The 25,786-nt window shown below is 34.7% G+C and overlaps 1 protein-coding gene across 1 annotated transcript in view; it reads left to right on the top strand.

Moving 5' to 3' along the window:
• The first annotated feature begins 8,606 nt into the window (after nt 1-8,606).
• Cnbd1 (cyclic nucleotide binding domain containing 1) overlaps nt 8,607-25,786 on the top strand; it is a 398,420-nt gene continuing 381,240 nt past the window's right edge. Inside the window, exon 1 of the mRNA XM_033758973.1 lies at nt 8,607-8,774. Within this exon, the coding sequence (XP_033614864.1) occupies nt 8,687-8,774 (88 nt within the window). The 5' untranslated portion in view covers nt 8,607-8,686. The remainder of the gene's footprint in view (nt 8,775-25,786) is intronic.

Genomic DNA, 25,786 nt, shown 5'->3' with positions numbered 1-25,786 from the left:
AATGTTCTTGATGATAATTCTGAATCAGTAAGCCAAAAAGTGGTCAGCAATTTCTCTTAATATTTTAGAAAGACCTCCATCTGAAGGATTAAGAATTAAAATTATATTTTGATACTTTGAGGTATAAATGAGCTCCATTATGTGGAAAAATTTGACCTGGGGCCTTTCGCTCTTCTTATGGTACTGTTTTCTGATCTAGGTGTTGGACCAAAAGCAGCAAGAAGCGGTGGTGTTCCAGGTCTGTGCTGCACAGAATCGATGGACAAACACAGGGAGGAATAAGGACAGTGTACTGGGGCAAATCCAGAATGGAGCTACTTGTGAAAGGGACCAGAATAAGGGTGAGAATCAATTTGGGGTGAAAGAGATAATGGCAGGGATTGGTGAACATAGTTTGTATAGACGACACTTAGAAGGGAAACCCAAAGGGGTTTGCAAGGTAGAGGTTGTGTGTCCTTAAGGGCTCCTAGTACATCGAATGAAATGCAGACTACATTAAGAGGAGCTTAAGCAAGATAGTATTATGAAATAAGCTATCATAAGAACTATGAGTAGTGTATTAGAGTCCCAGGGTTGTAACAAAATACCAAAACCCATGTGACTTAAAACAGACATTTATGGTTTCACAGTCTGCAGGGTAGAAGTATGAAATCATCTTGTTAGCAGCTTTCTGACAGCTCCAGGGGAGACTCCTTCTTTACCTCTTATAGATTCTGGCATTTGCTCTCACTCCTCAGTGTACCTTGGCTTGTGGATACATCATTCCAGTCATGTTCATCATCTCCTCTCCTTGTGTGACTTTTCAGTCACACAAGCCTTTCTTCTGTGAATATCCATGTTCAAATTCTTCTTTTTATGAGGACATCAGTCACTTTGTATTAGTGTGCACCCTATTAGCCTCATTTTAACTTATCTTTACAAAGAGCTTATTAACAAAAACTAATCCTATTCTGAGGTAGTTGGAATTAGGACTCGACGTATATATATTTTGGATGACATAGTTCAATCACTATCAGGTAGATTCTGATCAATCTTATTCCATATGCTTTGAAATTAACATAGAATTCTCAAATTTTTGTCATTCTGTTTTTTCTATAACTGTTAATTTTTTATATGCAATTGGTCTTTTAAAATGTTTTAAAGATTATTGCACTAAATTTTGGAAGAGCCACAGTGGAGTTGGTACCCAGATGTTATTTTGAACTGTGTTGTCATTTTGTTCTTTTGAATGCACCTTGAATGATGATTTGGCAGTTTCCCTTAATGTGTTTAGGGAGTCTATGCAGAGAGAAATGGAAATTGGATGAATTAAGAGATAAGCAATGAATGGATGAGATAGATTTGTATTGTGTCAGTGTCTACGCTGAAGCCACTATAATAAATCCCTTATTCCATGTTACACCTAGTAATTTTACTTCTTTAATCAAACCCTGACAGTTAATACAAGAAGCAGAAATTCTATCTCTGAAAAACAGCTAAAAGTTTTTCTTTTTAGAATCATGCACAATTTTGAAAGGGGACATGATCATCATAGAAACTAATAAAGCCTCAGGGTTGATACAATCCAAAGCCCTGTTTCAGCCAGACTTTCTGGAAAACTATCCCTCATCTACGTTTGACTTAATAATGTCACCGCTTTGTTTCAACTAAGTTATTTTCACTTTTCATTGCCTATAGATTTAATCTGTTTATTGCAACAATCATGTAATATACAATAATTAATAAAATTATTTAAAATTTGACATCAAATTTTAGGCATGCTCTTTGTTAAAGACATTGTGTCTATTAAGCACAAATAGTTTTAAACAGCAGCTACAAAAAATATACCAACAGAAGAAATATAGCTGGTAGCAGGCTTTCTTCCTGAACAATAAAATGTGACTAACAGTTCTCTGGAGAAAAAAATGCACAACAATGGATATTTACCTAAGCAACATTTTATACCAAAATAGCACAATGATTTATCATATTATAGGCCATTTTAGAAGTTGCTACAGAATACTTTGTGCAGATAGTGTACTATGTGGTGCAAATTATAGTGATTTGTGGGAGCGTAGAGTGGAAGACTGGAGCAATAAAGAAAGAAGAATGATGTTCTTCCTTGAATCCTGGGGGAAAGCACAGCTCAGTACATGTCTCCAGGCAACTCTGAATAGTGTAGTGCATTGAAGTTCAAGTCTGCAAAATGTCAAATCTAAATGACAATGGGATTACATTAGGAACAAAATTCAAGGTGGCAAGTGACTCTTTTGATGTCCTGAATGGTGCCTTCTAAAAAGTCACCTACGGTACAAACTGGGAAGCACTTGAAACTGATCAGGTGGAAATAACTTTCATTTATGAAATAAGTGAGAGAAGAGTCACCAAGTAGGAGACAGAAGCTGGCCAGAAAAAAAAGAGTTGTGATCCTCACTGTGATTTTTTTAGTAATTCAAGATGTGACCTTCGTCCACTAGGTTGGATGAAGTCTGAGTCCAGTTTTGTGTTCTACACAGCTAAAAAGGCAGAGCTTGTGTTCAGGAAATAGAAGGCACTCAGCCCAACCACCCTAAGAAAGAGGGAAACTGCATACAATTCTTAGGCTCTCTGGATGCTGGCACATCTACACCTTTTTTATTTGACCACATACTCCATGTGCTGCCAAGGCAAGACTTGTGAGGAGTGGACAGAACAAGAACTCATATGCCATGCACACTTGTGGGACCCTTACAACATGCTCCTCTGACCAGTTGTGAATATGGTCAAGTGACTCTGTGAGAACATCAAAGTCATATTAAAGAAAATGCAAGAAAGGAAGAAATGAGAGAAAGGGACATGATTTATTTATTTTTCCTTTTAGATCAGGAAGAAATGGCTCACATCTCTGGGTATAAAGTGGATATTGTACTTTTAAAAATTTAAATGGATTTTGAGCACCTGCAGAGCAAAATGTTGTGAATTGAAACTAATGTATCTGGAAAGATGTGGAGGAGAAAATAGATTATGAATGTAAGAAATGCATGCCAACCAGTACTCACAGCGTGCAAGAACAATCAAGTAATGCCTCTGTAAGAACACTTACTTGCTTAAATTGGGGCTTCCTTCTAACAAACAGGAATTATCATTTAAAGTAGTTCTGAGAAAATTATTACTGATGGTATTTTCCTTTGCATGACCCAATAGGCTGTGAAGTCAGCCCAACTCTGAATTCTGGAACAAGAATTTCAATGGCGAAAAGATCTGGGAAATTATTTACCATCACCAAGATTTTGTTTCCAAATTGACAAAATGGGAACAACATAAATTTCTGCCTCATAGACTTTTGCAAGGATCAAAATAGATGACCAATAATGCATGGAAATCACTTAGCTTGGCAAGTAGAATGTAACTCAGGGATGTTACTGGTCATTCAATTATTACTCTTGTGAGAATAACAGTTCAAACAGAAATGCTTTGAATTAGCCTTCTCTAAAATGTTATCCAGGTCAATTTTAATAAACTCAAAGATGGGGGTTATGAATGGAGTACAAATAGGTTTCTGACTTTCATAGTGACTTTTGAATGGACATTAAAACCCTGGGACTCTTCAGAATCTAGGAAAATGAATGGCTTAATGTGCATTCTCTTAAAATTCTTTGTTATGTAAACATTTTGTACTGTGTTTAGAAAAACCTGAAGAGAATGCATCTGTGAGTACCTCTAAAAGGAAATAATTTAAAAGTCAGCAAGAGAAGATACTTTAAAGTTTTGTCATATATTGAATGTGTTTCAAATAATTTTATTTGAAAGGCAACCTGGGAATTACTAATGCCATCAAATCTGACAATGGTTTCTAATCTCAGTAGTTTTCCAAACTAGATAGTGGTTATAATGTTTAATTATTCCCTTGAACAGTTGATTTCATTTGAGATGTTGTTTTTAATTTACAATCATCTACAGTTGATAACATCTTGATCATTTTAAAGAGCCATTCTCTGGTATTAATATATGCTGCCTTTCCTGTTGAATATTTATATTCTCATAAAAAGAGCTGGTATGAAGTATTATTTTGAAACAGTTAAGATTACCACTGGTCATTCAAGAAAATAGTTTATTTTTAGCTTTTAAGAAAACGTTTGTCTGGTATCATTATATCTTTTGAGAAATAGCCTCAGTTTTTAATTATTGCATTTGGTTTTATCTTCCTGGGGATTATTATATTAAAGTGACATTCTTATTTATACAAGTAAGATCTCAAAATTTTGTAGGTACTTTCTGAAAAGACAATAGACAGGGAAAACGATTGTTGGGATTTGTGGATAAAATAGTTTTATATTTTGAAGAAGGGGAGAAGAGCAGGTGTCCTGTATTTATCTTTTCCTAATGCAGTACCCAGAATCCCTTTTAAGGTCTAGCCCATTCTAGTCCTTTAGTATAGGTTAATATTAAGACCTCCTCTGCCTTTATGCTTTTCTCATGTTAATTACCTTTGTGTGCCTCAGTTTTCCTAAGTTGTTCCTGTTCCTCATATAATTTAGAGGGTCAAATTTGCATGGAGTACCTAAATCAATTCCTTGCAAAAAAGGTGTTCAGTGACTATTGGCTGTCACCATCACTGTCATGATATATCTTTGGTCATCTACTACAGCACAGGGTCCTGGAAGTCATCACTGTTTTCCCATCCTCCATCAACCATTCTTTCTTAGCCTTCTTGAGTACCCCCTACTAGTTCTGACTTTCACCATTACTCTAATAGGCCCTGAACTGATCCCTCTTCATTTGCCTTGTCTTCTCTAATCTAACCTCTGTTCTGTACGCAGAGTTCCAGGTTTAAAAAAGATTGAATGACCACTTCCTAAAATCCACCTCCTTGTTCATATATAGATCTCTTCATAAGTAAGAACTTTGCTTCCAGGCTGCTAAATGAAGATTAGATACATGAAGTAATATGTCTCTGAATCTTTCTCATAGATCCATTACTGGAAGACTTGACTACCATCTTCTGAATGTTATTTTCATTCAGGGGAGAATGTCTATACTGCAGTGGATGTCACACAATTTCTTTTAAATTTGATTGCATATTTTAAACCAAGAAAAAGTGTAAATAAGGCAAATCAGGTCTCATTTTCTAGTTTTACTGTATTTTAATTCTCTATTTTCAAGTTTTTGCACCTTTCTTAACTATAAAATGTGATCATAATACCTATCTTCAAGGTTATTGTGATTTTCAGATTATCTGAAAATTTAAAACTACCTACTATTAGCAAATACAAAAATGAATTCCCAGCTCATCTTATTTATTTAACATTTTTTTTAACTAATTTACTTTTTATTTGGAGACAGAATCTTTTTAAGTCACTAAGTTGCCTGGGTTGGGCTTAAATATGCAATCTTTCTGCCTCAGCCTCCCAGAGTGGTGAGAGTACAGGTATGACCACCATATTTGGCTGCAAAAGCAAACTTTCAGTCAAGTTGACCCGATACTCATCTTAGATTTACTGCTGACATCTAAACTTAAGTCAAGTGGGTCGTTCATATGACAATATTGTAAATGCACTTTATAGTTGGCTATTGTCAGTCAATTTGTTTATATTAGTTGTTAATAAAGCCACTAGTCAAATGACACTTGTGTATTTTCTATGTTTTGGTTATAGTTCTTTCTTTTTTTCTCCTAGTTTCTGAGTCAAATGCTGATCCTTTTGTGGGCCAAGAAAGTCTTCAGGTATTCTGGAGTTGCTGGTCCTTGTTACACTGCCCATTTTCTTTTATCTTAGTTTCATATGCTAATTGCAGAGAAAAAGAAAATAAATGCAATTATTTTTGTGGAAAATTTTTATTATATACTGAAAATTTCATACATATTTTGCATGGCTTATGTAATTTAGTCATAATAATAGTCATAACTAAGTAGTTACTTTTCTGATAGTATTCTAGTTCTATCAAAAATTCTATGAAATTATTCTCATAGCTATAATTTTATGAATGTTCTCCACTGTCCTCTTTCCCTAACATACACTAAATACTTCAAATGCTCTTAATTCCATTTTTTAAAAATTAATTTTATTGGTACATTTTAGGTATAAATACAATGACATTCATCATTGGAGATTTGTACCTTTACATAATATATCTTGATCCTTATTTTTCCCCCATTCACCTGCCCTTCCTTTACCCACTGTACCCTCTCTATTACTAAGACTTTGTTTCCTTTTTTTTCATTTTCTTCTGTAAATTCCATTCCCTTCTTTCCTTTTTTAAAGTACAAACATTTTCTGTTTCCCAGACTTTGGTCAAATATATTTGTATATTTTATATAGTTAATGCTATTTGAAATTTCATGAATTTATAAAAAGGGTATCAAAACTGATGGATGAAATTATGCTCTGAAAACATTCTCGATATGCACTTTACATACAAATGGCCTCTTCATCAAAACTATGTGATCATGATCTTCCTAGCACTCCTCTGGGTCAATTTTATCATATTCTTCCATGACCTCTAAATCTCACTGAAATACAGATATTTATTGAAAAGTCTATTCTAATAGAATGATGGAAGAGTGTAGTTATATTTTACATTTCAAAAGTTACAAAAAGTTCTCTTTAAAAAATGTGTGCTTTTTCTCAAATACTTGTCTCTGGTCACTAATTCTCTTATCCTAATCTTTTCTTATTCATTTAAATATCTCAAGGTTTACCTCAGCAATAATAACATCACTGGTACTAACAGAAATGAAAATTTATGATTAGTATATTTAGGTACTGTGTGTGTGGCTCAGAGTTTCATTTTATTTAATATTGATATAACTTATATGAGGTATTATCATCATCCCCATTGTATAGAATAGGTTATTAAGCATAAGGCAAAACAAATAACTTGTCCCAAATAAATTTACAAATAAATGGTCAAGAAGTGATTAGACTTATGTGGAATGACCAGGCAATGACAATTTAATATATCTGTCTAAGTCAAATAATATAATTATGTTATTGTTCTTGGAAGAAATTTAAAATGGAAAGACTAATTAAAATCATTTGGGAGGAGCTGAGTTTATGAATTGAAGGTTTTTCTCTGTTTGTTCAAGCAAATGCAAATACAAAATCATGTCACTCAGACCGAATTAGATAAAATTAAGCAATTTCAATTTATTTTGCTTTTTCCTCTTTAATATTCTTCTTTACCCGCAATTTCACTTCTCATGTTTTCTTTGTTCAAAATTGTTTTCAAGCAAGGTCTAGTTTAATGTGAAATTAATATGCTCTTACATAGATTTCAATATGCAGAGTGTATTTTATATGAAATACATAAAAGGTTTCTGAAAACAGAAACATAGAAGAGAAGAAATTAGAAAATAAGTAAATATAATTGATAGACGTGAAATCAGAGAGGAAATTGATCAGTATGAACTTAGGCCTTAGAAAACTTTCTTTTTTATATTTGTTCAATCAGATCAGCTTGTCGAAGTTTAAAACACACACGTGTGCGCACACACACACACACACACACACACACACACACACACACACACACACACACACACACACACACACACACACACACACACACACACACACACACACACACACACACACACTTTTTATAGCTCCATCTGCTGAACATCCAAGAAAAATTCAGTATCACTTTAATAATTTTCATAAAGTGGTCTTCATTCTTTGAGTTTTAAATGTGAGTGGAAAAAAATGTTCCAGGATAGTTTGTAGAATAAAGATATGAGGAATTATCAAAGGGAGACAGTTGGAAGGGCCCGGTTTCACTGTGAGGGGCACAGAGGTAAGTGGAGGTATATAACTTACTGGCTAGTGTGGAAGAAATACAGGTAAAGAACAGTTATGAGATTCAACAAGATGGGGTCCACAGTGCTTTTAAATAGGAGGACAGGAAAATGTATGCTAAATGAAAAAAAATGTGCTGGACTAAACGTATTGTGCATATGCAATTTAATAGGGGGCATTGTAAAATACACTTGTTACTTTTTGTAATAAAACAGACACTTTTAAATTCTAGCTATTCATGTTACACAGATTAAGTTGGCTGAAAAATGAATAACACTTTTACTAGTCCAGCTGTGTTATTTGATGGCCACAGTTCTTTCATTTATTACCTGTAAGAGTTCTTAGAGAAAAATTTTTAAAGACTTCAAAAGATGACACACAGTGAAAAAATATAAGAAAAATTAAGATGCTATACTATAGCCTTCACAATCAGCCTTAATTAATGCATGACCTCAGAAAGTAATGGAAAACATATGCCACACTCAGAATATGATGAAATATAACCAGGGGTGAGATAATTGATGTGCCATAACTAGAAATCATGTTTTGTCTTACGCGTGCAGCCATGGAAGGTATAAATATTCTACTCTTCTTCTTGTTCCTACAGAAAGGCTCTGTGGTTGCCATATGGTGGGTAGTAAAAGGTTCTGGACTATGGAACACCAACAGAAATGAATTCTTTTACCTAATCCAGACGTATGGGTTCCATTCTGCTGTATCTGCCTTATGGCCTACAACTGCTTTGTCACATTCCCCATAGCACACACAGCCCCAGCCCCATTTAAATGCCACTGGGATACAGCTCTGTGAACAGGAAGATTCTACAGGACTCAGCCTATCAGAGAGTACCTCAGCGTTCTCCTTTATGACAACAAAAGTGAAGAGACTTAGTCACCTCCCACGTAGCCACTCTGCTCAGCTGCCTTTGAGCTAAGATGCCTCTGTCTACTCTTCCATCAGCGATTTTCTCTCAGATGACAGCTACTAGTAATGTGCCTCCTCCTCCGCTTCGTAGCATACCAAGTGAGTGGGGCACAGTTTGAGGTTCTCATTTATCACTGTTTTCCATAGTGCTTACCACAGGGATAGGAGGTAGAATGTGTGAGGGTCGGTAAGGTCATCGAGAACCTTAGCAACAGCCTAGTGGAACGGCAAGACTACAGTGTATAAATCCCAGTTTGTCTATCTGAGGCTACTTCAATTTGTTAGGTTTCAAATAGTTTTATTCTTTGTAAAATGAGGATCTTGGTGAGCTCTTGGAGCTTCATATTGGTTGAAATACTTTTAAAGAGAGAAAACAAAATCTCAGAGAGGTCACATGGTCAACAGGTATTTGTTTCTGACAGCTATTCTAGTCCCTACCCAGAATTGGTGTTATTGTCCTCCATGGCATGATCGATATTTAATTTCAACAATAAGATTTTCATTTTTTTGGAAGTTCTAGAAGATTCTTTTTATTGAGTTTGTTGGTACATTTTAGGTATACAGTACAGTTATATTCATCACTGGGATCTTGTTCCTTCACATGACAGGTCTTGGTTCTCATTTTTTCCCCTTGTCCCTGCCCTCCCTTCACCCCTTCTCCCCTCCCCCTTTACAAACTCTTTATTTCCATTTTTTCATTATCTCATATTTTTTTCTCTTATTACCTTTCCCCCTACCCTTCCCACTTTCCCTACACCTTTAGCCCTTTTCTTCCCATTTCACAACGTCAGTTATCTCATTAGGATATTGTGTACTATTATAGTTTTTCACACCAGAGAAACTATTCAGTATTTACACGTGTGACTTATTTATTTCACTTAGGAGTATATCCTCAAACTGTATACATTTTCCTATGAATGAATCTAATTTGAAGATTCTCATTTTAAATCTAAAAGTAAAAAAAGAATTTCTATTATTCTGACTGTGAAATCTATTCCCATTTTATTTTTTTACTTCTAACATTTGACTTAAAATATCATTGGAATTATAAGTATAGTATTCAATATTTTGAAATGTATGCAATTTACAGTGTTATTCAACATAGTCTATCTAAACCCAGGACATTTCCTCAAGACTATAAATACTTGCTATAGCCATCAAATTTATGGACATATTATTTGGACATAACATATTGACTAGTAATGTGCAATAGTCCCAGTGTTGAGGTTTAAAAATAATTTTCGATAACAGGCAATGTGACCCTTTCCAACTTCAATAAAGAATTAACTCCAGTACCTTATTATTCACTGGGTAAATTAATGGCAAATTTATGGTATTGATTTGAAGAAGCTAAACTGTCCATCCTTTTAGCTTCCTGTGGGAGTTAACTCTTCCAGAGTTTTAAAAAATTAATGTTCATAGTCTCCAGGGAAAAGATATAACCGTCAGCTGTTGGTATGCTTTGAAGGAGGATATACATAAATCTTAAATAGTTTTAGATTTACTCCTTAAAATTCTTAAATTTGCTACTTTGATGTTTATATTATAATTGAAAATATACATTTTTTTCTATTTCTACTTGAGTGGAAATAAATATTAAACATAATTTAACCAAAATCCTCAGCTTCTACTTTTGGGTTTTATTTGTGACAAAGAAAAAAACATCACCCTAATGTTTCTTTTAGCAGCTCAGAAAGCTTAGTAGCTGGGAGTTAAAAGATCAAATTAATTTAGAATCAATGGGATGAAATGTATGCTCCCCTCTGCAGTGTCTCCCAAAGACACTTAACTTCTGTAGAGTGATTAAAAGATAAAAAATCAGGGGCAATTTAGATCTCAGAATTGAATAGCACATAATGGAAAGCAGTAGAGCTCCCGATTTTCTCCTTAGAGGTTTCTACTTGACGTTCTATGTCTGTGACTCCTCTTTGAGACGTGTTCTGCTTGCTTACAGTCGTACCTTTGTTCTTACTCCAGCAAGTCAACAGTTTCCCTTCACATACTCTGATTGTCACTGCTAAAACAACGATCTCATGAAAGCCTCTGTGTGACAGATGCTTTCAATCTATAAAATGCTATAAGGAAGCATTTGGAAACTATAAGGAACCTATGCTATAAGGAAGACATAAATAGGAATGTTGCATAATGTGATGGGCATAAATAGGGATGTTCAGCTAAATACTTAAAAAAGAATGCAGCTATTCATTATATATTCATTGTTTACTCTGGCTTTGTTAGGTTATGTTAGATTTAGCAATTCATAGCCACTTTGTTTGGTAAATACTAATGTGTGAATAATGTTCATTGAGTGCTTCCTATAGGCAGTATGTGAGCGTTCTGTATGTTGTTTCAGCCTTGTGAAGTCTGTGGTAAGCAGAATAGGGCTCCCAATGATCTCCATTGACTGACCTCCAGAGCCTGTGGATAATCTTTTGTACACGGCAAGGGAGACATGAGAATACAGATGGAATTAAGGCAGTTTAAGGAGCTGTTATTGAGATGGGAGAGGACACCTTGGATTATTTTAGTGCCCAGTATAATCACAAGGGTCCTTATCATTAAAATAGGGAGGTGGGGAGTCAGAGTCAGCTTGGTGAAATGTGAGAAATTTGAATGGCCACAACTGGCTCCGAAGATGAAGGGAGACATGAGCCAAGCAAGAGTCAAGGCATTGGGTCGGCCTCCAGAAGCTGGAGGAGGCATAGAGAAGAGTTTTCCAGTAGACGCCCCCAGAAGAAATGCAGTATCGCTGACCACTTGGTGTTTGCCCAGTGATCTGTTTCTTCTGATGCCTAAAACTATAAGATAATACATCTGGGCCATGTTTCTAAGTCAGTAGGTTTGTGGTAACTTGTTACGAAAACAATGTGAAGCTAATGAAGGCCCATTTTACAGTTAAGGATAATGAGATTTAGCTTCACACAGTAGTAAAGCTCCACAGAGTACATCCATGTAAATGAATTTTCTCCACTCTTAAACACAGGGGGGGAAAAAAAAAAAAAAGAAAGAGGCCAGCAGCATTCTTCTTTCCTTCTTACCTACTACCTTGGAATCCTTCACCTTTTTTCCTGCCTAAGTGACTTACAAGCATTAATTTCATTTTGCCATTGTGTCTACTTAGGCCGTCTGATTTTAAGTGAAGCAAAGTATCACACATCTTCAAACACTCCACAAGTGTGTCGGCTGTGACATTCAGATTTACAGACACTTCAAGTAGCTCAGCTTCCTGAGCCAGTTTGGTGCTTACAGTATTGTTTGTTTTGTCTTTGAAACTTTCAAATCTTCTCCTTTTATAGTCTCTTTGACTGGTGCCTCCCTATTGGTCACAGCTTGCTAGCCCCCGGGAAGAGATGAAGGTTTTCAAAAGTGTGAGAGTCATACCATTTTTATTTTGGGTCAGAATTATTTTAAAAATCTTATGGCAAGCAAAGTATATATTAGTTTTACCATCTGGATAAAATAATGCCTGGTAGAAATACACACAAGTTGTCCTGAAGACACAGAAGGAAGAAAAAGAAGGCCTTTTAAAAAATAATTGTTAGTGGCAGGTAGAAAGTTGTCTTTTACCACTGGCCTATTATTATGATTTAGTGATTTCTTTGGGTTAATATATTACACCTCTATATTTTCATGCTTAATAGCTTATCCTTGTAAGAAAGAGTGAATTTTACATTTTTGACTAATCTGTGAGAAAGGATTCATTTGATTCTCTGGTAACAAGTGTTTTAAGTTCAAAAGACATTGTAGTGACATTTTACTTGATCAAACATATGAGGATGTAGAGGAAAATTGTGTTCAAAACCAGAGACACTTTAGGGAATTTAGAAGCAACATAGTACTCTTAAGGGAATGTTTTTCTTTGCACTTTTTATTCAGTGTACATTTACTAAAAGCCTGAAAATATTGTGCCATCATTTTTAAGATTTCAGGGGCATTTTCTGTAATTTGGGATATGCTTTAGTGTAGAAATATTAAAAGAGTTTCAAAATATGTTTTATTTGGAAAAGTGAACATTGCAAACTTTTAAAGTTCTAAATCCTAGGAGTGCAGTTAAAAAAGAGGCTTGCCAATGGAGAACAAAAACAGAAGTGAACTGTAATGTATAAAGACAGAGAAGTGGACAGTAACATATAAAAGAACAAAGTTTAAAAAAATTAAAAGGAAAGCATGTGGAAATTTCAAGGAAGAATAAAATGTGAAAAAGATGTTTGAATGTGTATGTTTTTATATAACCAATAATAGATGAATTAGAAAATATATTGAGTGATTATTTTCTCAACTTTATTTTTCAATGTAAAAGGCACTTTTTATTTTTAATACTGAAGAGAGATGTTTCACTGGAAAAACAGAAGCAGAAAAACAAACATGTCTTCTGTTTTTCTGACCACTGCTATAAATGTCTCAATGTACTTATACTTTTTGTCAGAGAATCTTGAATGACCTTTATAAATTAAGCTATAAGAATTTAAATTTAAACTTCATGATGCCTGGTCAGTCGGGGAACAGAAACAGTGTAGGAAATTGAAAGGCATTGCAAATCCAATCTGTCCACTATGTCAGGCTAACTCTCTTCCCCCCAGTCTTGAACTACTGCTCTGTCCTCAGTGTATCTCAGAAATTACAACTATATTATCATCGCTACAGCATTATCAGTCTTTCAGCTATCTAAATCTGTCTTCTGTCATTTTTTATTGATCTGCTCTCTGATCCTCCTTCTAACAAGTGTTGTGTACCAGCTTACTTGCTTGATAGGATAATTAATAAATTTTGTCTCCAGTTGTTGAGCAATTGGGCTGTTTCCAAGTTTTAGCTATTGTGAGCTGTGCTACTATGAACATGGGTGTACATATATCACTTTTTTATGCTTCTTTTAGTTCTTTTGGGAAGATATCCAGCAGGGGAATAGCTGGGTCAAATGGGACCTTTAATCCCAGTTCTTTGAGGTATCTCCATACTGATTTCCATAGTGGTTGCACCAGTGTGCACTCCCATCAACAGTGGAGAAGGGTTCCTTTTTCCCCCACAACCCCACCAGCATTTTTTATTGGTTGTATTCTCCTTCCTTTCTTTGCTTCATTTGTTTATTTCTTTCTTTCTGTCTTTCTGTTATTTAAAGGGAATATTGTTTATTTTAAAATACAAAACATTTTTTATCTTCAGCAGCCAACTTTAAAATAATGTACATATTTATTATATGAGCAAAATATTGTTGAGATGACTCATAAAGAATACTAATGAATTCCTGGCCAGATATATCTTTATGTTTCCTTTGACCTATTCTAAAATTTTTTTTTCTGACAGTTGTGTTATTTTTAAAGCATAGTAGGATTTTATTAAATTCCTTGCCTTCAGAACTTCATAAAGAAAATGATATTGAGAGTATCACAGGGGTAAACAATGCTAATCTCCATGAGCCATTCAAAAAATTTAAAAGCAGTTAACAGTGTTAAATATTTTAAAATAAGACAGTGGCGTAATAGGGGCTATAAATTCAGACACAGTATTTATTGAGGGAACCTTGGAATTCAGTCCAGGAATTATATTTGGGAAGCACATTCCAGTTTTTACTTTATTTAACTCCCATGACAATGCCATGGAGTAGCTATTATGATTTCTTTTTAAGAGAGGAAAAACCTGAGATTTAGGAAGTTATTTGTCATAGGCCACTCACCTTCTAATCCACTTATTTGTGTCACTTATTTGTACTACACTGGACAAGCTTCATTATTTTTGAAATACATAAGAAGGAAATATTTCAATATCTTAAAAGGAAAAGGAAAACACTAATGCAGTGATCCAGAAAAGAGGTAATGAAGGCTTGAACCATTGTCTCATAAATTCAGTTGTGTCCCTCAAAAGAGAAACATTAAAGTTCCAAACCCTAGGACCTTGTGTTCTTATAATTGGATGGTCATGAAAACACAGAGACACGCGAGGAGACCATCTGCCAAGTGACAGAGTAGTGAATAGAATTGTGCAATTGCAAACCAAAGATGTGCAAACACTGCCAGATAACCAAGAGGAGCCCAAATGGCGGGGGAGGATCCTGGTTTCAGAGGAAGCACTGCTTTGCCAGTGCCGTAATTTCACACTACTAGCTGTCGGAATCGCAACATAGTAAACTTTGGCTTTTGAAGCCCTAGAAATCTAGTGGATCTGAGAATAGCAAGGAGCAAAAGAATAAAACAGGTACAAACTATGGCCGGGCTGTGCCTACCAAGGGTTCTGCATCCATCGTGTAGAAGTGCAAATTCAACCAACCAAGGTTTACATTTCTTTGAAAATGAAACATGCCTGTATCAAACATGTACAGACTATTCACTATTTTCTAAACAATAGAATACAGCATTTGCATTGTAAATAGCATAGGATTTATACACGCATTTGGGAATTTGAAGTAACCTAGAGATGGGTTAAGTATACAATAGTATGTGTTAGGTAGAACTTGCAGGCTACGCTGAAGCAGAAATCCTTCCTCTAACCCTCTGTTTTCTTTTGCTATCTGGGCACAGATGGACTACAAGAGTTAGAACGGTAGGAATGGCACGCAGACCAGATCTGCCCTGGTGCCTGTTTTGTGAGGGATTTTGTTGAAACACAGCCATGCTCTTTCTCTTACACACTGTCTATGGCTGCTTTGTGCTGTAGCAGCTGAGTTGAGGAGTTGCAACCCAGACCTTGCAGCCTACAAAGTCTAACATACGTACTATCTGGCTCTTTACAGAAAAACTCCCAATTTCTTCCCTAGGTGATATAAAAACCAAAATTTGGAAGGACCCTGGATCTCCAAATCACTAGGAGAGCCACCACAACCTGAACCCTGCTTTCCTGAATATTATGAGTCCAGAAACAAAATCTGCTATATTTAATGTTATATTTCAAAGTTTTTGTAACAGAAATTCATTTTTAATTGCTAATACAATTCAGATGGCAAAATTTACTTTTACATTTTTGGTATACGTTTGTAATACATAATAATTATGTTTATGATTTTAATCCTTTTTATGTCCTCTATCTTCGCTGGCTCTCCCCTCCCTAGATCACCTTCCTGTCCCTATAAATTCCCTTTCTTAAAGTGTATAGTTCCATAGCTTTTAGTAAGTCACAGACGTGCTCTCTTTCCCAAAGTGTTTGAAGTGGCTTTGCCTGAGGATTCCAACTTCATGTAGATGTCAAGACACGCTTTCTCTTCTCTTCTTTTTTTTTTTCCATTAAGTTTATTGGTACATTTTAGGCATACAGTACAGTGACATTCATCATTGGGATCCTGTATCTTTAAATGAAAGATTTTGAGGTACAAGATCCCAATAATGAATGTCACTGTACTGTATGCCTAAAATGTACCAATAAACTCAATTAAAAAATGACAGATATTGGTTCTTATTTTCTCCCCATTTCCCTGCCCTCCCTCCTCCCCTCCATCCTTCCCTGTTTGCGAAGACTTTGTTTCCACGTTTTTCCTTTTCTCATATTTTTCCTTTTCCCTTCTTTCCTTTCCTCTACCCTTCCCACTTCCCCTACTTCTTTAGCCCTTTTCTTCCTATTTCACAATATCAGTTATACAAGTTGAACCTATTTACAGTTTTAGTTTTTCACACCACAGAAACTATTTGGTATTTACACGTGTGTCCTATTTATTTCACTTAAGAGAATGACCTCAACATGCATCCACTTAGCTATAAATGTCTCTAGTTTCTCATTCTTTACAGCTGAGTAGTACTCCATTTTATAAAAAAAAAAATCTTCCTTATCCAGTATCCAGGTGATGGGCAGTTGGGCTGTTTACAAGTTTTACGTATTGCAAACTGTGCCGCTATAAATATGGGTGAGCATATATCACTGTGGTATGATTCTTTTCATTCTTTTGGGAAGATGCAGGGGAATAGCTGGGTCAAATTGGATTTCTAACCCTAGTTGTTTGAGGTAAAGGTTGATTTTTTGATAGCAGACATTCTTTCAGGAGTGAAGTGAAATCTCATGTTGTTTTCATTTGCATCCCTAGAATGACCAGTGATGTTGAACACTTTTTTCATATGTTTATTTGCTGTTTCTACTTCTTTGAGAAATGTCTGTTCACATCCATTTTTGGATTGGGTCTTTAAATTTTGGGGTATGATTTTTAAAGCTCTTTATATATTCTAGATAATAGACCTTTGTCTGAGGAACAGTCATATTAACTCTCCATTTAAAAGCTGATAGGGCCCTATTCTTTATTTTTTTCATTGAGTTTATTGGTACTTTTTAGGCATACAGTACAGTTACATTTATCATTGGGATCTTGTACCTTTAAATGTCAGATCTTGGTTCTCATTTTTCCCCCATACCCCTGTCCTCCCTTCACCCCTTCTACCCTCCCCTATTTATAAAGACTTTGTTTCCATTTTTCCTTTTCTTATATTTTCCTTTTCTCTTATTTCCTTTCCCCTATCCTTCCCACTTCCCCTACACTGTTAGCCCCTTTTTTCCTATTTCATATTATCAATTATACAATTTGGATCTTATTTACACTTTTAGTTTTTCATAGCAGAGAAACTATTCAGTATTTACACGTGTGTCCTATTCACTTCACTTAAGAGTATGGCCTTCATATGCATCCATTTTCCTATGAATGACTCTAGTTTCTCATTATTTATGGCTGAGTAGTACTCCATGTTATAGAAAAAATCCACATCATCTTTATCCAGTCTCCAACTGATGGGCAATTGGGCTGTTTCCAAGTTTTAGCTATTGCAAACTGTGCTGTTATAAGCATGGGTGCTCGTATATCACTGTGGTATGATTCCTTTAATTTTTTTGGAAAGATACCCAGCAAATGGATAGCTGGGTCAAATGGAACCTCTAGTCCTACTTCTTTGAGGTATCTCCATATTGATTTCCACAGTGGTTGCACCAGCCTGCTATTCTCCTTTAAATGTTAGATTACAATCCATTTTTCACATTTTGACAGTTTTTATTATTTGGTTAAAATCTATCAGCTCTGTTCTAGATCTTATATTTTAGTTAACATAATTCTCCACTACAGCTAAAGTGTTTGGATTTTCATTCCTTAAACCCATCTGCCGATACTGATTAGGACTACAGAGAGATTTCTGAGGTTTGATTAAACACTCTTGGCACATACGCTCATAAAAATGTAGGACAAGCTCTAGAGCCTTTTAGGACAGCATCAGGGATTCTACTCCTATGGTAGAAGTACTCACAGCTCCCTGGACAGCAGCCTGCATAACCCTCTTTGGCCCCGGGTGGGGGCTCAAGTTTAAGGTTATGAAATTTACCTAGAGTAGGAGCTGGAATGTCCTGGTTTAAAAGCCTCATACACCAGTGTCTTTTAGAGAGTATATAGTCACTGCTTCCAGGTTTCCTGCAAGGAACTTCTCAGTTACAAGAGTCAGGGTGCTCAGGCAAGCTTAGTTCAGCTTATTTCTCCATCAAGTATTTATAGATCATCTGTAGTAGCTCCTAGATGCAATTACCCATGAGAGATTATTTTTATCATAAGCAGTGTTGTTTTGCAATACAGTGGACTTTGTACCCTAATCTAGTCTCTAGGAAACAGAGATGGAGTTATCATGTGAGGGGAATATTATTCCTTGAATTGCAGGGTCTCAAAATATTCACTGTACTCTAGTGATTTAGCTCAGGTTTCCTGTCTTTGGGGTTCATTCTGTCTTCCAATATTGGCTACTGCCATTCCAGTTCTTCAAAGCTCTGCCCAACTACTTTAGTCTGCATAAAGACTCTCTTTTCCACTCCAGTGTGAATTTTTTTATGTATCTTTGATCATTTTTAGCTCCTTTTCTCTATCATCCTATTATTCTTGTTACTTTTAATCTCATACTAAATGCCTAAGACACATGTCTTTTTTCTTATGGTTCTTATCAGATAAATGTATTGAGATAAATGATTATTCTTCACTTGTCTTGCATGCTCAGTGCCTGGAATGAAGGATGAACAAACTTAACACAGTTTACAAGAATTTTGATGAATAAGCCTCATTTAAAAATATTGTGCTTGGAGCTGAAGCTCAGTGGTAGACTGCTTGCTTAGCATACACACAACCTTGGGTTCAATTCTTGGCACTATGAAAAAAAATTACTGTGTAAATAGCAAATACATAAACACAGGAAAACACTGAAAAGTTCAGGTTTTTCCCAACCCATATACCTAAACTTTTAAAAAATTCATTAAGTTTATTGGTACATTTTACGTATACAATACGATGACAGTTTTCATTGGGAATTTGTACCTTTACATGATATATCTTGGGTCTTATTTTTCCCCATTCCCCGCCCTCCCCTTAACTCCTCCACCCCCCCATTTACCATGTACCTAATCTTAACTTCAGAAACAACTATATTTTTCTTGAAATTTTCCAACCACATTCATATGTCTATGAATATTCATATGTCATATTAATATGTCTATGAGTATAAATGTATAATCTTATCTATTTTTTGGTAATTTAAAATAATTTCATTTTATTTTTACTTGAAAAACATTAGTTGTATATATTTATGGGGTATAATGTGATATTTTGATATGTGTACACATTGTAGAAAGCCTTAAGGTATTTGGTATATATGCCACTTCACCTACCTAACATTTTCATGTAAGAATATTGAAAACCCACTCGTAGTAATTTTTAAATGTGTATTACGTTATTATCAACTATAGTCACCATGCTGTGCAATAAGCCTCAAAGCCTGTTTCTCCTATTTAACCAGAAGTTTGTAAACTTTAATCAACATTCCTCCTTTCTCCACTAACCATCCTTTGCCAAGTTTCCGGTTTATCCTTCTACTCCCTGCTCTTAAGATTTTGGTTGTTTAAGAATCCACATATAAGATACTCTGTAGTTCTCTTTCTGTACCTGGCTTACTTCACTTGACTTACCCATACTCAAGGATTGTCCATGTTGTGGAGTGGAAAATGATGAAATTTCCTTTCATTTTAAAGACTGTATCATGTTCCGTTCCATTTGTGTACCATATTTTAACTCATTTGTCTGTTGATAGACACTTGGGTTGCTTCTATATCTTGGCTATTATGAATAATGCATAGATATCTCTTTGATATATTGATTTTAATAACCTTGGCTATATATCCAGAAGTGGGATTATTGGATAATATGGTAATTCTATTTTGAGTTTTTATGGGACCACCACACTGTTTTCTAATGGCTAAAGTAATTTTTATTCCTGCCAGTAGGAGTGTTCCCTTTTCTTCACATCATTGCCCAAACTTATTATCTTTATCCTTCAATACTCACCTTTCTAATAGTTATGAGGTTATATCTCATTATGGTTTTAACTTGCATGTATATATATATGTATGTACTCTTTTGAGAAATAGCTATTCAGGTCATTTTCCAAATTTTAAATCAGGTTACTTGTTTTCTTGCTATTAAGTTTTTTATGCATTTTGGGTTAGTCTGTTACCACACATAGAATTTGAAAATATTTTCTTCCATTTTGTAAGTTGTTTCTTTATTCTTGTAATTTGTTTTATTTTTTAGGAGCTCTTTAATTTGATGCATCTCATTTGTCTATTTTAACTGTAGCTTTTGGGGTCACATCATTTTCTTGAAAAGTGTTGAATAGCTATTTGCCAATGTTTTTTGTAGTATTTTACAACTTCAGGATTTACATTGTCTTCAATTCATTTTAAGTTGATTTTTGCATATAATGTGACAGATCAAACTCCATTTTTTTCCTGCATGTAGATTTTCAGCTATTTCAATATTATTTGAAGAGATTATTCTTTCCTGTGTTTTCTTGGCATCTTTACTGAAATTCAATTAGATACAAATGTAGGAATTTTTTTGTTTTATAAATGCTATTTCATGCAGTAGTATTTCTATTGTCTTGCCAATACCATACAGTTTTTATTAAAATAGCTTTATACAATATTTTGAAGTCAACTTTTTCTTGAGCCAGGGATGTAGCTCAGTGGCACCATGCCTGCTTGGCAAGTGCAAGGTCCTGAGTTTGATCCCTGGTACTGAAAAAAAAAAAAAAAGAAAGAAATCAGCTTTTACCTTTTTTTACTTTTTATTGAGTTTGTTGGTACAATCTAAGTATACAATACAGTTACATTCATTACTGGGATCCTGTACCTTCACCTGACAGGTCTTGCTTCTCAGTTTTTCCCCTTGTCCCTGCTCTCCAGCTTTTACCTTTTGCTAAAGTTTTCTAGTTATTTAGGGTCTTCTTTGGCTCTATATGAATTTTAGGGCTGCTCTTTTCTTTTTCTTTGAAGAATAACATTGGAATTTTGAGAGGAATTGCATTGAAATAGATGATTTTGGGTAGTATAGATATTTTAACAATACTATTTTTTTCAATACTTGAACACTAGAGGTCTTTTTAAATATATATGGTAGGGAACTTTATTTCTGTATCTATAGCTTTATTTTTTCACTTTATGGTCCTATATTACCATATACCAGTGATGGTAAGCCCTTTAGAACTTTCAAAGATAACAAACATGTGGCTCTTGCATGCACACTATAGGTTTGCCACTACTGCTGTACTATGAATGGCTTTTCCTGCTAACACATATGTATATACCTTAATCATTTTAGTCTATATTTCATTATTTTAGTGAACTAAATCTTGCTGATTGTTGTATCCTTTATTAAGCTATTGTCTCATTTTCAAATCTTACCCAGGTGGCTGTTTGTTAAGATTTATCAATTTTCATGTTAGAGAAAATGGATGGCAGAAGAAAAGTCAAGGAAAGTCTTTATTCTTTCATTTACTTCATGCTCATTTTCTTCACCTGCTTTTGCTCTTGTGAGAGTCTTCCAAGCAATGTATTTTCATCCAAGCAGTGGGAGTTTGTTCCAGCAGAAGCATTTGATTCCATTTTTGTTTTCTCAAAAATAGCTCCATTGAATTCACTTTGTCCAACACCCAGAAGGAGGCATTGTCCTCACAGCTTGGATCTCAGCTTCTGAGAGCCTTTGTTTCGAATTTGTATTATTAGTAGGTCAACTTCTTCCCTCTGTTTCATCAGTAAAAATATAGTAGTAGGTACTCCCTGGGGGTACTTGTTTACTTTCTGTCACTTCTCTATTACAGATTGAACAATTCTTTGTATTAGTTCTATTAAAATATCTGGTGCAGTTTTTGTCTCATGAACACAGGATTCTGACTGAACCAATGAAAAGTTGTTTTTCTAGTTTTGCTGTTAAAATCAAACACTCTGTACATTCTTTGCGTTGGCAAGAAAGTGTAATGTAACTGCAGGACAAAAGGATGTGTACATTTAAATTTTGAGAAATATTGACAAATCCTTTCTCAAAGGGGCTGTATTAATTCTAGTCTCACCAGCAGTACATTCAGGTGTCTGTCTTACACAGTTTTATACATATTGTGTAAGTAAACTTTCTTCTAATACATAATTTGAAAATAGTGTTATTGTCATTTAAATTTTCATGCGATTTAGGATCTTTTCATACATTTGTGCCATTTATATTTATGGGATCAGCTTGTGTATTGTAGTTTCCATTCTACTTTGCTGAATGAACTTGGTGAAAGAAAGCCATTCGCCCTGTGTCATATATATAAAATAATTCTTCTCAATTTACATTCATTTGGTCATGATTTTAGTGTCAAAGATTTTAGAATGCTTTTGTATTCTTCATATCCTGTTTATTGACCATGCTTAGAAAGATATTGTCTATACTAGTGTTAAAAAATAATTACCCCATGATTTCTCTTACGTACATAGTTTTGTTTTTTAATATTAAACTCATTAAATATTAGATGCATCTGGATTTTATGATGTAGATCAATGAGGTAAAACTTAGTATTTTTCCAATGGACCAACAAAATGTTATTCTTTTTATTAAAATTAATTTTATTGGTACATTTAAGGTAAACAATATAATGACATTCATCATTGGATATTTGCTTCTTTACATAATCCATCTTGATTCTTATTTTTTCCCCATTCCCTTGCCCTCCTTTCACCCCTCCACTCCTCCCTATCTACAAAGACTTTGTTTCCATTTTTTCTTTTTTGCATATTAATTCCATTCCCTTTTTTCTTTTCCCCTACCTCTCCTTCTTCCCCTTCCCCTTTGCACCTTTTCTTCCTATTTTACATTATCTATTATACCTTTTATTTCTTATTTACACTTTCAGGTTCTCACACTAGAGAAACTATTCAGTATTTACACATGTGTGTCCTATTTTTGTTACTTAAGAGTATGGCCTCAATAAACATCAATTTAGCTATAAATGTCTCTAGTTTCTCATTCTTTGTGACTGAGAAGTACTCCATTTTATAAAACAAAAAAAAAACACATTTTCTTCATCCAATCTCCTAATGATGGGCAACTGTGTTGCTTTCAAGATTTAGTCATCACAAATTGTGCTGCTATGAACATAGATGTGCATATATTGCCGTGGTATGATTCTTTTAATTCTTTGGGAAATATACCCAGCAGGGATAATAGCTGGGTCAAATGGGTCTTCCAATCCTAGTTCTTTGAGATATCTCCGTATTGCTTTCTACAGTGGTTACCCTGGTCTACACTCCCACCAGCAATGGAGTAGGGTTCCTCTTTCTCCACAGCCTTATCAGCATTTTTCATGGGTTGATTTCATGATAGCAGCCATTTTTTCTGGGGGGAGATTGAATCTCAGTGTTGTTTTCATCTGCACCTTTCAAATGACCATTGATGTTGAAATTTTTTTTTATGTTCATTTGCTATTTCTACTTTTTTGTCTGAGCAATGTCTGTTCATTTCAGATGCCCATTTCTGGATTGGGTCTTTATATTTGGGACCTCTGAATTTTTAAAGTTCTTTATATATTCTAGATAGTAGACCTTTATCTGAGGAACAATTGTTGAAAAGTTTTTCCCACATTGTGGGTTATCTCTTCACACTGTTGGTGGTTTCTCTTGCTGGGCAGAAGCTTTTTAATAAGAAGGCATCCCACTTGTTGATTGTTCATGTTAGTTCACAGGCAACCGAGATTTTATTAAAAAAACAAACAAACAAAAACTTCTCCCTCACCAATATCTTCAAGAGTTCTACCTAACCTCTCTTCCAGCCAGTTTAGTTCTGTTTTAATATTTACATCTTTAATGTATTTTGATTTTAGTTTAGTGCATGGTGAGAGACATAGGGGTAGTTTTAATCTTTGGCAAGTGGAAACCCAGTTTTTTCAGCACCATTGCATTTATTAAAGAGGCTGTCTTTCCCCCAGTGAGGGTGTTTGGCTCCTTTGTAAAAGATGAGATGGGAGAGTGTGTTTGGACTTGTTTCTTCATCTTCTAATTTGTTCCACTGGTTTTCAGGTCTGTTTCTTTGCTTGTACCATATTGTTTTTATCAGAGTAGCTTTATAATATAGTTTCCAGTCAGGGATTGTGATACCCGCTACCATGTCTTTATTGCCTAGTATTGATTTTGATACTCTAGGTCTCTTCCTGTTCCAAATGAATCTTTGGATTGCTTTCTCAAAATCTGTGAAATTTGCTGCTGATATTTCAATTGGGATTGCATTGAATCTGTACAGCAGTTTTGGAAGTATGGCCATTTTCACTATGTTGGTTCTTCCTACCCAAGAGCAAGGGATATCTTTCCATTTTCTGATATTCTCTTCAATCTCTTTTTTCAGAATGCTGTAGTTTTCAGATTAAAGGCATTTTATTTCTTTTGTTAGGTGGATTCCTAGGTATTTCAATTTTTTTGGTGCTATTTTGAAAGCAATTGATTGCCCCATTTCTCTCTCAATGAGTCTTTTTCATGGACAAAAAAGCTATTGATTTTTGTGTGTTGACTTTGTATCCAGCTACTTTACTGAATTTGTTTATTAAGTTTAGAAGACTTTTGGTGGAGTTCTTGGGGTCCTCTATATAGACTATCATGTCATCTGTAAATAATGACAAATAGACTTTTTCATTTTCTATCTTCATTCCTTTTATTTCTTTCTCTTGTCTAATTGCTGTGGCTAATATCTCCAAAACTATATTGAAACAAGAGTGGTAATAGTGGACATCCTTGTCTTATTCCTTATTTTACCCTGAAGGATTTTAGTTTTTGACCATTTAGTATGACATTGGCTGTTGGTTTTTCATAGAAGGCTTTTATCAGATTGATTTAGAGACTGTCTATTCCAAGTTTTTGGAGGGCTTTTATCATAAATCCATGTTGGATTTTGTTGAATGCTTTTTTTGCATCAATTGAGATGATTATTTTTTTCCCTTGGCTCTATTAATATAGTGTATTACATTTATTGATTTGTGTATGTATGTTGAACCATCCCTGAATCCCTGGGGTGAATACACTTGGTCAGGGTGTAAGATCTTCTTGATGCTATTCTGTATTCTATTTGCCAGTATCTTATTAAGGATTTTTACATCTATGTTCATTAGTGAGATTGCCCTATAGTTCTTTTTCTCAGTTGGGTCTTTCTCTGCTCTGGGGATCAAGGTGATGCTTGCTTCCAAGAATGAATTTGGTAGCACTGATTCCCTTTCAATTTCATTGAAGTGTTTAAATGGTAGTACCAGTATTTTCTCTCTAAATGTCTTGTAGAATTCAGCAGTAAAACCATCAGGACCTGGATTTTTCTTAGTTGGTAAGCTTTCAACTAATTTCATCAACTGATATTTCATCAACTGATATTATAATTTTTAGGTCATCTTCATTCAACTTTGGCAATTCAGACATATCTAGGAATCTGTCCAATTCTTCTATATTTTCCATCTTATGGCATATAGATTCTTGAAGTAGGTATTGCTGATCCTCTGGATTTCTACTGGCTCCGTTGTAATTTCACTCTTTTCATTCCTAATTGTATATGGATTTTGGTCTTTTCTTTCTATTTTTGATAAGGTTGGCTAAGGGTTTGTGAATTTCGTTTATTCTTTTAAAGAACCAACTCTTGGCTTCATTGATTTTTTTGTATTGTTCTCTTTGATTCCATTGCATTGATCTGTGCCCTGATATTTATTTATTTATTTTATTTTATTTTATTTTTTTACAGCTTTAATTGAGTTTATTGGTACATTTTAGGGATACAGTACAGCTACATTCATTGTGGGGATCTTGTACCTCTACATAACAAGTCTTGATTCTCATTTTTTCCCCTT

This window comes from Fukomys damarensis, unplaced genomic scaffold (assembly GCF_012274545.1).
Source record: "Fukomys damarensis isolate Sample0158 unplaced genomic scaffold, DMR_v1.0_HiC HiC_scaffold_5, whole genome shotgun sequence".
NCBI classification, from domain to species: Eukaryota; Metazoa; Chordata; class Mammalia; order Rodentia; family Bathyergidae; genus Fukomys; species Fukomys damarensis.
The sequence above is the reverse complement of the archived record's forward strand: the minus strand, read 5'-3'. Positions and strand labels throughout refer to the sequence as shown.